The sequence below is a fragment of the Xenia sp. Carnegie-2017 genome, unplaced genomic scaffold (assembly GCF_021976095.1).
Source record: "Xenia sp. Carnegie-2017 unplaced genomic scaffold, XeniaSp_v1 HiC_scaffold_25, whole genome shotgun sequence".
NCBI classification, from domain to species: Eukaryota; Metazoa; Cnidaria; class Anthozoa; order Malacalcyonacea; family Xeniidae; genus Xenia; species Xenia sp. Carnegie-2017.
The window spans coordinates 6,241,351-6,258,427 of NW_025813488.1; the positions used below are offsets into that span (position 1 = coordinate 6,241,351).

The following is a 17,077-nucleotide window of genomic DNA, read 5'->3' on the forward strand; positions in this document are numbered from 1 at the left end:
TTGTCAGCAGATTATTGCGAATCATTTTTTCCTCTTATTTTCTTTTCATGCCCCTTGCCAAACTATTATGAAAACTATTACAATTTACTTTTTAAGTCAGTTTCGTTCTCTGACATAGTAAAACACAGAATGCACTCTAGCATTTGAATATATATCTAATTTTGTAAAATTTACATAGACCTAGAAATACCAGTTGTCATTGAAATAAATTTACAAGCAATAAGTTAAAACAACAACAATTATACTTCGTGCTATAATCCATATTTTCCTGTCATTGGATAGCCTTTCGTTGTTAGAGCGACAGCTTATTCGGGGCAGTCTGGAACCAAAGAAATGTTTATGGTTTTCCGGAATGTCTGATTTCATTCGAATCTCAAATTACCAAGTGTAGAAGGAATGAAGAAAAGAAAGGCCCCTGTAACTTTCTCAGAACTTGGAATAGTGCAGTCTAGTTCCATCTTTTGGTGTTTGGGCCATGCTTTCCTTACAGTTTGATTTGAACCAGAATTCAAACAGTGTTTTATGATAGAGGAAAGGAAAATTCATCAATAAATATATTAAGAGAAAGTAGTAGTCTTGAGTGTTCTCTCCGTTGTATTTTATGAATGCTACAGGACCATTGATTTTCGGCATGTCTCTCCATGACAAGCTCTTACTGTGTATAACAGTTATTCCGCTAAAAATTACCTCAATACTTAATTTTTACTATTTATATCTCTATATATAACTATACTTAGTTGATCTTAGTTATTTTTAAAACCCTAAATCATCTGTCGTCGATTTTCGTGTTTCATCATCACTCCAGGTATCTTTATCCGGCTCCGTGGAAGTGTTATCATGAAGTTTGCTCGACGATTGTTCTTCTTCAGACCTGGAAAATCGTAAAGAAATGTATTTGATGTTAAAGGATAATAGTTATAAGAGATCCGCACATCAATTTAACAGTTTGCTACACCGTTTACTTTTAGTATAAAATGGTAATAGTGCATGGTTAATCTTCATTGGTCATGACTCTTTTTATTGGTTACACTTTTTCAGTTTTACATGAAACGTGTAAAGTTGTTTGTTATTTAACGGTATGGAAAAATTATGTTTCCATTTGAGTCCACCCCCCACCTCCTCTCCCAATGAAAATGCTAAAGTACATATAGATTTATTTAGTTCCCGATTTGTAGCCAGGAGTAGCATTTGACAACCATAAATTAAATCGTGGGTTAAAGTCTCTAAAATGGCTACTTCATTCTAGAAAAATCTACTTAGATGGAAAGTAAAAATGTTTGAATTGGCTTCTTTGGTTCTAGAAAATTCCTTAAATGGTTACGAGAGTTTTTTTCCGGATTTGCTGTCTTCATCAGTTATCATTGCAATGGTTGACTCTTCGTCTAGCACTAAATTTCATCGAAAGCAGCTGGATTTTGACATTATGCTCTTTAAAGAAAACTTAATTGGAAATTTGATTCTTTAGCATGATTTCTTAAATCTTGAAACGTATTATGTCTCAAAAAAATGCGCGCAGAAAAGTTGAAAGGATACTAGCTACTGCATACGTATTGACGTATATGAAGGTGAAATTCTTTCCCCAAACCAATCAAATCTATGATGTCAACATCGAAAAAATATTCTTTTGGAATGTATAACTATATATCATGTCTGAATCGTTTTGCTAAAATATAAATCTCATGTGACTATCGATCGATCTCACACATTGCGTCTATGTGTGTCCTTTGCAAATATCAAACCGTTATCTACACGATAAAACATTCCCAAAATACAAGATCCGCAAAGATAAACTCCTCTACTCATATTTAAAAATCGTTGCTAGTGATGCCAGAAAACAGAAAAAATTCCATACAGTCTAAGCTAAGACATCATTAAAATGCATTGCACATGTTTACATACGGAACATTTCAGTGGAGCTATCAAAAAACTGTCGTCATTTCCGACACGACAAGCTGCAATGGTTGAACGAACAAAGAATTAAAGAAGTGCAATTGAAACTGATTCCCAGCCTTCTGATCTGATTGATATATTGACAGTTTGATCAAACTTGCTGATAGGAACGTCTATTTTTGTATGTGAAACAAATGATAAGGTGGAAATTGGTCACTTGCTATTCATGCATTGCGTTCCTTCTGTCCAGCAGAAGAAAGGATTGCGTTGTAAAAAATACATCACTGGACTTCTAGTATTATAGAATATTAGAGAGCAATTTATCTCTACAATGCATTTTTGTGTATCTTCATTATGTATTACTGTGGGCATTTTGCTTTTTTATTTTGAGAGTTGGCAAGGGATATTAATGTACAAATTTTATTTTGACAGATGGCAAAGGATATTAATGTACAATGTGTGATATGCATAATATTAGCATGTAACGTAGGTTTTGTTGAAAGTTGTGTCAACCAGTCATGGAATTGATAATTTTGGGATATTCATACTTTTTCTCGACTAAATCTTCGCTATTGCAACACTCGTTGCAAAATGGCCTTTACAACATGTCGTTAGGTAATATCCTAACTAAGAACAGTTGTTACTGCAGGCAACCAAATTGTCCAAAACACACTTGATCCATGCGACCATTTATGTCATAAACTAGTACACAATACGCAGCATATTGGATACTGCAATAAACTTGTGCAATAGTTGTTCTCTAATAAGGCGTTAGGCTGATATAAATATTTACATCTTCTGAAGTATCAAGGTTACTTAGATATAAAGCCATGAAATATTAAATGTTTTTACATATGAACAAAAATACACCATAAGCATGAGCAGATTTATTCCAAACAACAAGACGTTTGTTATCCTTTTGCACGAAGCAACCATTTTATACATTGGCCTTATTCAAATTGAGTTATGAAAAAAGTTAAATGAATATTAACTTTGATTTTCCTAATTTTTTAGTATTGAACTGATAACTTTATTTGGTTGCAAAAACTAATTACTTTTTCTGTTTTATTCCTTATCGATTTTTCAGTCAAAGAGCTTTGGAATAAAAATATTCTTACTTGATCACCTCAGTTTTGAGCTCATGAAATGTGTTCGCCGTGCTTAAAGTGAAAAAAATAAAAATGTGAGGAAAAAATAAAAGAAAATCATGTATATTGCAACATTTTCCATGATTCATTGTGTTTATATAACATTGGTATGACATCTGGCTGTGATTTGTCAAGTAAAACAGCTTTAATATTAAGCACGAAATTCATCATATCGCTAACTTTTGTTAGAAGAAATCTTGCAATTTGATTGGCTAATGACATGACTATGTTAGTTTTGCCATGGGTAGAATAAAAACAATAAATATAATATATTTGTCATTTGTTCCTCCATAAATAAGACCATGCAATTAATATCTTAGGAAAGTTCATTGTTCAGTCCACGATATTTTGCTTAAGTTTTTTTCTGCCTTTTATTGCTCTTTCATATTGACGTAGCAATAGGATTGTAAAGCAAGTCAGAAAAATATATTCTATGTTTCATTTCTATGTTTAGTGGCAATGGCAAAGCAATCGTGTCTATCACCTAAAAGACTTTAAGTGCTACTTCAGGTGGTCTAGGAATTTCATGTGCTCGACGTAAATGTACATATTTAACGTGTACTTCAACATTGACTTGTCGTATTGATTACGTTTTAATATAGACGGTATCAACATCCATCAAAAAGGCCATCAAGTGCATTTCACACTTGCCATCTCTGTATCACATTATTATCTTAATATTCGTCCATAAGTGTTCTTATTTCGAACAATGATTGCTATAGTCCAGCTGCATTTTAATTAATACGGCTGCATTTATAGACATACTGAAGGCTGATAACATTTAAATTGAGATATAAATGTATGGAACAGTGCTTTTTGTAAATATTCTCGGCATTATGTTCATGACCATTTACTTCATGAAAAGAAAACATATTTTGAAGAACTTTCTGCTTACGATTTCTTTCTCAAGACGTCATAAACAGGAACACAGGGGAAAACGTGAAGATAATTTGTGTATCTATCAAATATTTGTTTATAAATCAGGACGAAATTACATCCGGTTTGTCTTTTATCGTTTAAATTGGCTGTTTTTTTGTTCATTTTTGGAGTAAACAATTCCAAGCATTTTCTTTCATCCAGTGTCGAAAGAGTTGTTATTGAGTAATTTTTTTGGAAATTGAGTTTGTTACATTTTACGAAAATGTTGAAGGTGAAAATACCATGAAACACAGTTAGAGAAAATAATTCCCATTTCACAAGTTTACTCACCAACGATGTTGCAGTTGCTCACCATATATTGAATAATTTTTGCGAAGATAACATTCTTAACCTAAATTGAACATTTTCGACTATGCTGTGAGCAAGTAATAGTTGCATTACTACAACATAAACCTTCAATGTAGAAGCGTGCTACTTGCGTACTGTTAGCAAATTTTCCCTTGACCGAATTTTGAAATTCTGGCAAAATATTTTCTTGTGTGTTTGTGAAGCATGTGTATGAAAGTTGACGAACCTAACTTGATATTGACGATATTGTAACAATAGCATATTGTTTGACGAATCACGCGTACGCTACAGCCGATAAATTTTGTCGAGTTGCGCCTTATTGTAAGCCACTGCTCATTCGTTTTCCTATAGACAAGCAGATTATACTAAGTCATTGATAGAAAGCGAATTGGCTAATATACGTGCTTCAAAAGAATAAAAAGTTAAATTCTACTCATTTGCACATCCAACTTTTTGTAAGCCAAAAGTTTACACGGTAGTCGTTAACGCTGGGGAAAAATTTAAAATTTTTTAGACTCTATCATTATAACCATTACAAAAAGCATTTACAAATGCAAACAAGCCTTTTTTACTCTCGACTGAAAAAATTCACTCTTGATATTCGGCTCGTAGTCTTGTGTAGCTAAATTATTGGCTTTCTAAAACACGATATGGCTACTTTCAGCTTGGAAGCTTGTCTAATAAAGTTTTTATTTCATTTGTGATTTGTCCATAATAAAGTCACTGTTTATATGGATTCAAGCTAAACATGCAGAATGAAAAAATGTTGGCTGTTTGAATAGACTTGATATGATAAAATTTTGGCATTATTGACTGAAGATCAGTAGTTTATGATTTCTATAACTGCCAAGTGAGGAAGGAAGGAATTAGCTAACCTACCTACATACCTGCGTGCGCCTGTGCTTATACTAATAAAATTTGTGGAAATATGTTGTGGCTAAAACACTACAGGGAGGCTACAAGACTTATTTCATGTGATAAGGTATTTAGAAAAATATGAAATACTCCAAAGATATTTATCTATAGTCTCTTAACGCTGCAACTTCACAAGTAAATAATTTCGTCGCCGGTCACTCTTTGGCATTTTTTAATGGAAATTGTCAAAAAAAAACTTTTGCTTTGCCATGCCGCTTTCATTCTTGCTCACAGTGACACGAACAAAAAATATGTTTGATCTAAAGACGAGGCATTTTGAAAATTGTTTCATCGTTGTATCTCTATATGTTGTATGTAGCTACGACTACGAACATTTACTGTCGATATAAATAAAATCTAAAGATGAGGATTGAGCTCTTGATAAGTATTTTTGAATAAAATGTCACCTGCATTTGGGACTGAGTGCATCTAATGATGAAGTCCATCAAATGATAATTGAGTTGTTATATACGGCTGGCTATGTGAATGCATCTTTAAATAACTATGTAAGTGCAAGTTTACGACACTCTTTGATTTATGCGTGATAATGCAATGGACCTATCTTATTCATAACCATTTTATAAAAAATGTTTGTACAGCTATGAATGAAAGTAAAGGAACATTTATCTGGTCAAAAATGATCTCGTTCCTTTTCACTTCATTTCTCAAAAAAATTCACCATTTCTCGTGCACGTTTTAGAGAAACTTGTCGTCGAGTGTATTTTTTTACTTTTGTTTAAAATAAAAGAATTGCTGGCTTAGAAACGCGCATGCTTGTGTATGTTTAAAGTCACCTGATTTTGAACTTTCAGTAGTTCTCACTGCATCACATACAACTTTCCATGTAACAAAAACAGTACACGCCCATTCAGTTTTAAAGTATCATTTCTCAAGCCATACTGCTTTTAAATCTTTGTCACAACCAACTATCTACATCTTTTTCAAAACAAATTACCGTTGAAATGACGTCTGATAATTGCTGAACAACATGCGCTTTTAAGTAATTCCACGTGCAGACATACATTTATGAAGATGAGTAGGTTATAAAAGAAATCAAAAAAATCTGTAACGTGTAAGGAGCTTTTTCTTACATAATTTTTTCAGTCATGCAAAAGGGTGTATGTCAATATTGCATGGAGATACATCCACGCACATATAAACTAGTCATTTCAACAGACTTACTTGTGTTTAGCCGCTGCAGCTCGATCACGTTGCCGTCTATTTTTAAACCAGTTTCCGACTTGTGTTGGAGTAAGACCAGTCGCGTGTGCTAATTCTCGCTTCTTCGTTGGATTTGGATACGGATCCTGTAAATAGCATTCTCGTAGCAAGGTTCGCGTCCGTTCCTTGAAGCAATGTGTCTTCTGCTCGCCATCCCAGATCGTCCGTGGTAAAGGAAACTTTTTTCGAACCCTGTACTTGTCTACAGGACCAAGCGCTCGTCCTCTCATACGTTCTGCCTCAACGTAATGCGCCTCCAACCACATCATTTGGAGCTTGCCGTGAGAGTCACGACTGAAGCGATGATTTTCTAAAATGTGATAAAGTTCTCTGAAGTTACCCATGTGGTACGCCACAATTGCCTGGGAACGAAGCACACTTTCCATCTTGCTCAAAGCCTGAAGTGTTGCAGGAGCGATGGGTAATGACCACAGGAATCTTGCCAATCTATCCACGTCTCCGCTCTCTTCTAGCGTTTCGCATACCTTGGCAATTTGTTGTGGAGTGAAACTCAAAGGTGGCAGTCTTCCTGGAAACATGTCGTACGCTTTTGATGTTTCAATTTATATTTGTACAAGTGGATCAGCAGCGGATTTGATTCAGATTTCCCTTTTTGAAATAATATCAATGTACGGATGAGCTTCTGTGTCTAGATCTGTTCAGTCAGCTAACGTCCTTGTCAACCAACAAAAACACGCTAGATCTGCAAGAGATTCAGTTATATAGTCATCAATGTCGCGATGGATGCTACTCAAACCAATGACAATGCTATTCGAGTATAGAAAATAAACTTTATGCAAGTATTGGAGAAAGCTGATTGGTGTAGCACTTGTTATCGCGATGACGTCACAGGGTTTCACATTATCTCCAGTTAGCGAACTCATCATTATGGTAAATATATCGGGTGTATAAATGCTGTATCTTGACAGATATCTTACATGCACGGACAACCCACTAGCAATTAAAGGTACCAAATATGAGCACTTTGCGTGACTTATGATATTAATTGGCTGTATTTTGACCTCAACACATTTGCAGCACAGATTGTAGTCGCGACTTAGAAATCCCACCAGACTTGCGCGTATGTGCATATTTTGCAAAGAGATTTTTATGAATCTTATTTTTTAAACTTTTCATTCTTCTTTGACGATGGTTTTGGATTTTGTTGCCAATGATAATTGTTATAAAGTTTGTGTTTACATCGAACATCCATCATATCATTTGTCGCAGTCAGCTCAGTGAAAATGATCTAGCGTGCCTGTATATAATATGCCAAGCGTACATACCATAGTGTTCAATAAATCACTTCAAAACTTAAAACGTTTTTTGGAAAATGAAAACAAATAATTCAAAATTCAACAGATGGCTAGCAGAGGAATACATGAAATTGAAAATATTTTTATTTTCTGAACAACTGTAAAAACATCCTTATACATGCGGCTCCCGCGTTGATTTACTGCTCGAAAGCGACTTTCACGCGACTTTTTGTTTGAATTGTCTGCGCGGTAATGAGGTGCTAATCAATTATCATAAGGATGCAATGAGTCGCCTAATATTAAAAAAACAAACTCAAAATCGACGGGGTTAGAGAACCTTATTTCTTTCAATTCTTGGAAATATTTAACTTTTTCAAGTTCAATAATTGTAACATTTCTCATTATATAATGCTCAGCGCTCAAATGGTCTTGATGTTTTCATTACTCTGTAAATATTTTAGTATGTAAGTTTTGGTAAACTATTCTCGGCTTGCCACGAGGTTCCTAAGTGTTTATTTACACCATTAACAACTTAACACATTTTCTGAATTATGAGGTTAAGTATAAGAGACGGTCATTATGAATTAGCTGGTATATATGTGTTTATAATTGTGCATACATTTAAGATGATATTTCGCAAGTTGTTCGACTTTTTTGACACGCAGTCCTTTTCAACTTTTTTTGTGTCAATTTCAAAAGTGAACAGGGAAGTCAATCGGAAGATTCTGTTTATATAGTATTGTGTAACATTATTGTTATATATTCAAATAGTTCGTATTTTTTTTTTTTTTAATGGAATAGATTTGAACTCACTTGTAAATCTTATAAGTAAAAAAGTATGATCTGTTGGTAACAGAATTTTTAGGTAGTTATGTTTTGGAGACATATTACAGGACGAAGGATGTTAGACGATTTTATGGCAAATACATAAAATCTCCAAAAATGATCGAACAAAGTTCGCATATTTTCTTTGCGGGTTCAATTTACAAAATAATTGTGATTTTAAACTTAATTGTCTTAAATTTGAAGGCGTAGTTACTGTGAAGTATTGCTTGAATTGATTTCAGTTCTTCTTAAACCTATTTTAAGTTTTTATCGCTCTTTGTCATCATTGACTATTGAATTGTTGTATAGTATGAATGAATTATAGTGCACTATATTAATGAAACTTACACACCATTTGTAGCATTGAACATCACGACAAACATGATTTCAGAATGAATCAACTATTTATGAAGACGAGAATTCAAGAAAAGTTTCAAATGATTTGTAATGAGTGTAAAACTTTGATCAGTAGGAATTAACACCTTTCTTCACAGCCGTTTTCTTATAGAAGATAATTATTATTCTTACTTACATCGGTACTTTATTTCACCAAATTTACGGAAATTCTTCCATTCTTAGTACTTCCTTGTCTTTTGAGTGCAAACATTGTTCTAACGATAAATGTAGATATTCTTTGTCCAATATGGACGACTTTTCAAATGCCAAAACAGTGCAATGATTTAGCAGGTGAAAATCGCATGAATGTAAGCACTTTGTGCCAACCTAAGTGTACGATATTTTGAACCTTTTTAAGTTAATGTATTATTATGTGATGGAGATAAGAAGACTGATTAACATCGTGATTATACGTCTCTTTCGCATCATTAACTTTTGAAACCCAAATCACGACAGGAGGCATCGTATCTCTGCATATCAAGTCGTATTTATTATTTTCGCCAACTGTGATTGTTCAAATGCAGACAATTCAAAGCACATTGCTCACAAGTTTGCATTATATAAACATTATAGTTGATCCAAACCACCCTTCAAAGATTTCAAAATTCACTTCGTACTTCTAGATTTGTATAGCTGTCAGTAAAATATATTTTCTGAAAGGAAAAGTCCGTGACACACGGATTTTGTGGTTCAGCTTGTGTGTATATCTTTTTTATTTCAATACATCGAATAAATGATTAGATGTACATAGTTGTAATTATCATTTCATTGAGACTGCAGGGAAAAGTCATTAAGTCTTTTTCACCGAATTCTTTTTGCCAAATTGAAACAGAGGTTTCAGTTGATTCTAGGAATAACCGAGTAAGATATTTTGATACTTGATGAGTTGTGTTAACGGATGCGCATTTTGAATGTATGCGAATTGAATCAATTTTCAAGCATCAAAGTGCAACGCAATCTACGTGGTAGCAACCGTACGATGTTGATTATTGACGTCTTGCAACAGTCGACTTAGTTATGATCTAAATATTTATAATTAGCATATTTGTACATGTAATAATCGACGATGCTTACGAATGTTGTGTAATTTACTGCAAATATAACTTAGTTCTATAATGGTAATTCCAACAATAATCTTCGTGCACGATCATCATTTTTTCTTTATGATTTGCACTTCATCAATGTGGGGTGTTTTAAATCCACGACAGAAAGAGCAGAAGCTCAACAATATATAACAAATAGAGCTACTCTATGGATAATGACGTTATATTTTAACATACTGTATGTATATGGACTTGATCTACAATTTATTTTGCATAAACAGATCCTTGTGTTTCCCACTGGGTTAGATATTGTCTTGCTAAAAGTTCTCACCAGGGTAACTACCTCAATATAACAGCATATTATAATGACTGTCGTTCTTATAATGCAAGGCTCTCTTATACTCTATAAAATAAAATACCATGTACCTTTTTCTCCCTGATTTACAGGGCTTAGTTGTTTCGCCTTGTTACAAACAACACTACATACAGTAAAAAGTACAGCAAATTCAAAAGAAACTTTTTCTTTACTCATGGTAAAGTTGAATATTTAATCGCATTTTCGTCGCTTCTTTTGAACATTGAAAGCTCACGGTATGTGTTATTACACGCTGTTGAATGTCCAAACAGTCACTAATTATCGCTAATGGCCAAGCAAATAGACACGGCATGTTTATCAAATGAGATTAATTACATTGTGGCACCTATATGCGTTTCCTTCTGTTCTCTCTCGTTTTTAAAAAGAGAACGAACATTCGTTCTTTCGTATGATCAACGTAGCTCAAATAAACCACGAAATTGGGTTGGTTCTGTTTGGGTGTCACTATATTGTATATTACTATCAACTACAGATATATGTTTCAAGATAACGAGACTTTCAATGTTACAATGGGTGGTCCTTTATATTTCTTTCTATTGCATCCAAACATGATCATATGTTCTTGTTTGGGAATCTTTTCAAATGATCACACACAAAAACATGATATGATGCCTAAGATGACGTTAAGAACGGTCTTTTATACTATTCATGTATAATGGGTAGTTTAGGAACCATCAGTGTATTATGGTTACAGTGCTTCCCATAAAAAAAAATTCAATGTATTTTATTGATTTTCATGTGATCATTGAAGTTGTGAAGTGTGCATCGATAAATATTCCTGTTTATGAAGACGAAGTTATTTTTTCCCTGTTCGCGTGTAAAATACAAGTCAAAATAAGATAACGATATAATTGTATGAGTACAGACGTCATGAATTTTATATTCTCTATTCGTCACGTGATAGTAACATATTTTAGTACTACAATATTAAAACAGACTGTTTCCATTGATACAAATGTCGGTAAATATAAGTAATCACTATAGCTATGTGCGCAACTTGGAGACAAATTTGTTTGAGTAAAAATAATCTATTGATTAACTCATTGAAATATTTTTATCGCAATATTGAGCTTTCATCTCTATGATGTATCTTCAATTTACATACATGGAAAGATCAGCACGTCGTTTACTATTTCATTTGGGAACAAGGCTTTTTTTCAACACACGTGATCAAGTTCATATCTTGACGAAAAACTTTATAGGCGTGGTATATATGTGTATTAATCCTGTCAGGTGCATCATGTAAGACCGTTTAGTAATTACTTGAGCCTTTGCTTTGTTATTTATGAAGAGACTAACGCATGTTTTATGTATCAACGTTATCATGAAGCCTGCAGGATGTTTTCATTTGCGACAGCTAGATTGTATATTAAGGCATCGGAAACTTCAAGCCACTCATATGATGAATTCTAGGGTATTATTTGTATTGATAAATTAACGCGTATCTTTTTTTCCTCTTGCATGATGTGTACGTTTGTACGTAAGATAAATTTATTTTCTTCAGTCTTCTGGATTAAACATTGCACAATTTTGAATGAACATAAGTGATCATTTAGGAAAGGATCAAAGATAGGATGTATGAAAATTATTTCGTCCAATATTATATATTTGATAGTATTAAGTATGGTGGTGAGTGTGTGTGTGTGGTGGGGAGAGCAACATTATTTTCAATATATTTTCTAAATGATATATGAGGGAGGTGTAAAAGAAAAGAAAACGAAATGTAGATACTTTTTGTTGTGATGTTACTTTTTCTTTAACTTTGACAATTAAAGGAGCATCATTGAATATTACACATTCCTTTTTAAAGGCGTCTATATGATGTAATAACCTTTGAATAACACGAAGATGCGTACTGTAATATATATATACTCACTTAATGAATTCTTTTTATGAATGTTGGCTGCATCAAGCTTGCTCTCTGACTTAATTTATCCCGGTAAAGTATTAATTTAAATGCATACGCGATAATAAAGCTATTATAGAGATTGCGATAAATATTTGTTATTATTCGTGGATAATATTTTTGGCATGTAATTTATTGCGATCGTATGGATAGTTCATATAAAATTAAATACTTTTCCAAAGTGCGGAACAATTCAAGAAAATGCAGAGAATAATGAAGGGAGAAATGCATGTATAGAATAGTTTCTATATATTTAAACAGCTACACTACATATATAGATATTGACAATTGAGGTTCTCATCATCTAGTCATCACGCTGCGAAGAAGATAGCTAAAAAGCTAGAACATTGTCTTTAAATTTCATCAATAAAAGCAAACTGTAAAAAGAGACTTGATCTTTAGTAGAACTACCGTTCTCTTTTATGTTTTATTTTTTTGGAAAATTTATAAATATTTACAGAAAAGATGCTGAAAACAAAAACAAAAAATGCATTTAATTATATCTGTTATAAACCAACACCATAAATTCAGTCATTTATTGTTTTATTCGCGACTATTGAGAATGCATGCGTTGCTTGCAAAATAAACTATTCATTGCTAGGTGATAAATTGTATCATAACTTGCTATTTCTGATTGTATTATGGACTCATTCACCTGCACCTGAGTTTATGGCAACTCTAGCTGTTGATTGATGAAGATGTATGTTATATCAACGAAGAAATCTCTATATTCTTAATTACCTTAAGTCCAAAATAGAGTCTTTGTCAGTATAGAAGTATTCTGAGCATATATAAACATACGCATTGCAAAATCATTTAAATTGTTGCTTTTTTTCTGAATTACTTTTTTGCAGTAGTGTGTCTTTCTCTTTGCGTCAATCATAGATAAACCAAAGGAAACTTTCATGCATTGGGCTTAGATGAAAACAAAGTTTATCAGATTTTAGTTTCCCTTCCATGTTGCTTTGGCAGATGCCATCTCATAAAATGATCTAGCTAAAAAGCGTTTTTTGTGCTTCAATTCGGCTGCATGTACAAAAAAGAGAAGCTCGTCAATATCTGTACATTGTATTCAGCGCTTTATTTCGAAAATCAAGCAAGACAGTCCACATGCATTTTCATGTATTTCCTTAATGGATGTTATTTTTTGCTTGTAATAGCCATCAACTTGAAAATGTTGTGCACAATCCTCCCATTTATTTAGAATTTTCTTCACAAAAATCCTGTTCATATACTTATACATACATATGTATATACAAAGTGTTTATACAATGCGCCCTTATAATTCTTTATTAAAGTTTATTTGCCAAAAAAACAGAAACTCAAATCATATATACTCAGAAAACTGCACTAATCTCACTTACCTTGAAGTTTTTTCAACAGAATGTTTGCTATGAGAGTTTGATATCTGTGGGAAGCCTTTCTCCAGGATTCTATATGCGCTTCTAGACCGGGGCGGTGACAAACAGCGCGTAATTTGACGTGAGCTTCGAATCTCGTCGTGAATCTTTGTGTGAAAAATATGTACCCTATCTGAACTTTTGAATGTTGACCACAATTTCTCATTAAGTGGTCTATAACTTCATTTGCATACGAATTGTGTCAACTGTGAAGCACTGTGGAAACCCTAGCACTGCACAAGCAAGACGATTTGTGTTGTCAGTCGCTTACTGCGCGATCCCTTTGACTGAGTTGTTGTTCCTATTTTATTTGCATGATAAGGCAACAGTGCAGGACAATAATTGTATGCTATACATTGTATGGGTACAATACAACATAAGAATATCGTTACTACTAGAATATATGCATGGAAACGATGTGATCGATCCCTTGGCAATCATTATATCGGTGCATCAGTATATACTGTGTTTGAGGTGATGAACCTATAGCAACCACGCTGTTTACAAACACCATTTTATTTCTCAATTTTCTTCTATCTGATACAATTTCCATTGTTTGATAATGTATTGCAAAACATCAAAAATGCCTATGTTTGCCTCCGCATGTACTGCAAGCTCATAAGTTTGTTTTGCATGCAATGCCTTAGCATATATATATATATATATGTGCGTGTGTGTGTGTCGATATTGCTGTGAGAAAATTTGTTTTGTAACTCTCTTTAATCGTAGATCAGCGTGCTTTTGTACTCATATACAAAGTAATTTTGGGAAGGCTAAAGACTTCATTACATATCAAAATTTTCTTTTTGACTTCACTTCAACTCGTAATATAAATACATAAAAATAACCCACAAGCAGCATATAATATATGGCATTTTTTCGGAATACTTGTGATTTGTCTGTAACCAAGTGTTCACATTCCTAAAATCTAGCGAACAAAGTTAGCTACAATTTTTGCTAACTAATCTGTTTGAAGTATTAATTAAAAGATTGCACGATATCGCTAAATCGTATAAGTACTTATAATTCTATTCATGCGCATATGTATAATGAATAGCTGTTTCGTATATATAAAGTTCTTCCTCAAAGATTGGACAATGTTCCCACCTAGAACTTTATAGATCTAGCCCAGTAACTGAGAGGACATTATATATTTTTTAATAGCAAGTCTTTCGCATGCATTCATGTCGCAGCAGCTGGAAATTTTTAACTCGATTAACTATGAAACAGATTTTCTTCAACATTGAATTGTTTCATGAAAATGCTCAGCAAAAAATTTAAATTTTGTTTCAAACCTTCTTCAAAAGAAGATTGCCACAGATTGAACAATTAATGCACATTAGAATTGATATTTGAAATAAAATTCAATTATTATATATCTTTTTTAGTATGTCTGCTTGAATGTCTAAATTTTTTTGATACCGCTCATGATAATACAAACTTTCGATATGATCTAAATTACACCGAATTTAATTTACATTCAATACCTCGGTCGCTTGAGAAACGAAAGTATTAAGATTGAACAGATATTAGTTATTGATAAGGAAAAGTCTTGAAATTGAAAAGTTTTGTTTGTAAATTAGTTTTATTAAAATGGTTGATAGTGTGTTGTCTGCATGTTTGCATATAAATGCTGTTCAATTTTCCTGTGGTTTGATGATAACAACCATTTTAATTTTTTTCAATATAGCTAAGAAACAAAAGTTATCACTTAGCCCTGACGTAGCTACATAGAAATTGAGCACTCACGAAAATGTATATCTAGCTACACAATCAAATAAACGAACGATTTCTGAGAAAATCTTCCTATAACTTTAAGCTGCTTGTGTAGTTTCTACTTCGGAAACTTTTTTGGTAAAAATAATGAAATGTAGCTATAGGAAAAACAGCAACCTTATTTAAAAATGTGAAAAGAACTTATTTCAGCAAGCTTGTCAATATTCTTTGAAGGATATATAGCTATACGTATTAGAAGCATAATTTTACAGGAAAATCAAGAATTGTGAGTGTTTCTCTCAAAGATTATGCGTGTAGCATGTCTACATTTTCGTGATTTGAATTTTTAATCTAATTAAATCGTCATTAATGCCTCTATACGTATTTCTAAAATAGCAAAAAGTTCCTTTGGAAATCATTCGGATTAATTATTTTGTCGCATGCATGTTTTTAAGAAATTTCAGACAACGTGGGATTTATTTTTCGCTGAAAATAATTTGCTCCTATATAATCTGAGGCGAAGCTGCAGCTGTCAGGATGTTTCTTTGAATTGAATTGACCTCGGCGGTTTGAAACTGTGAGTGAATTAACGAAATCAAATTCTCGATTAAAATTGCCCATTGTATTATAGTTTGCGCACGTTGGGTGCAAGATATTCGCATGAAATAGAAGTTTCAAGTATCTTATGTTTAAGAAGCGATTTTTTACATCAATTACTGCATGAAGTTTAGCTTTTGTTTTTACATTCCTTATCTCTTTATTTGCTTTGTATATTTATGCTTTAAATAGTCGTCTATATTGACACGCTATATAGTATCTAAAGTACTTTCATAGAAGTGTTCAAAATAGATTTTTTACTCTGCAGAAGATGCAGCCTTAATTTGCAACACGAAGAATTTTCTTTGAGTGATGATTTTACAATAACTTATACACATTTAAATGATGTCACAAGACCAGATATGGCTTTTTGAAAAGTGCCAAACATGTACGAAGAATCTTTTTGGTAGAACTTTCCGGACATATATAAACTGATTAATGAATAAACTTACCATGGAATTTATGCCGGACGATTTGGTAAAATATTGACGATCGTAGAGGATTCCTTGTACATATTTATCTAAATACATTGTTGTTGCCTATTCAGTCGCGCTTGGGCTTGTTTTTGTTACGTGGTAAACTATATACAATGAAAAATGAAAAGAAATTGATAGCAACGCCATGCAATGACATTTGATCGATTGACCAGAGAACTGTCAGTCAACACATTATTTGTGCTGTGATGCACAATGTGTTCTCTTTGACTGAGATGTATCGAATTGTGGAAATGCTGTGCTTTTCTATAAACATGATTTTGTGCTGATTTCTAGACTCAGAGAGTGAAGCCACTTGTATAAAAAACAACACAGCAAAACTGGTATAAAGTTCGGCAACTATTCAGGCAAGCCATATGTAGCCAATGTAACCAAATTATAAAACAGGCATTTTCTATTGCAACATCGTAGCCAGTTAATAAACAGTCTCATACGCTGTAAGCAACAATTACACTTGCCAATTTAATCAAATTATATGTGTAAAAATTTACTGTATTTTGATGAGAAGTACCTCCTTCATAGTCACATTCTAAATAGATATGTTTTACCGAAAGCAGAACCACGTATAGACCTTACCTAACCTGCAAATGCATCTTTTTTAAGTTGCAGATGTACTCGCGTCTTTTGATTAACAATATTTACTAAAAGGAAGATAAAGTACACGGGA

General features: G+C 33.0%; 1 protein-coding gene across 3 annotated transcripts; it reads right to left on the reverse strand.

Annotated features, from left to right (window-relative positions):
- Window positions 1–11: 11 nt before the first annotated feature.
- Window positions 12–13,939, reverse strand: LOC124453136 (homeobox protein SIX6-like). 3 transcript variants are annotated; one of them, XM_047003892.1, is made up of 3 exons: window positions 13,568–13,939; window positions 6,363–7,104; window positions 12–871 (listed from the first exon to the last, which is right to left on the reverse strand). In XM_047003892.1, exons 2-3 carry the CDS (start codon window positions 6,938–6,940, stop codon window positions 754–756), a joined length of 696 nt encoding a protein of 231 aa, XP_046859848.1. In that variant the 5' UTR covers window positions 6,941–7,104; window positions 13,568–13,939; the 3' UTR covers window positions 12–753. The 3 variants fall into 3 exon arrangements, with proteins under 3 accessions (XP_046859848.1, XP_046859850.1, XP_046859849.1); XM_047003894.1 differs by lacking the exon at window positions 13,568–13,939 and adding an exon at window positions 9,015–9,147; XM_047003893.1 differs by lacking the exon at window positions 13,568–13,939 and having other exon boundaries at window positions 6,363–7,177.
- Window positions 13,940–17,077: the final 3,138 nt, after the last annotated feature.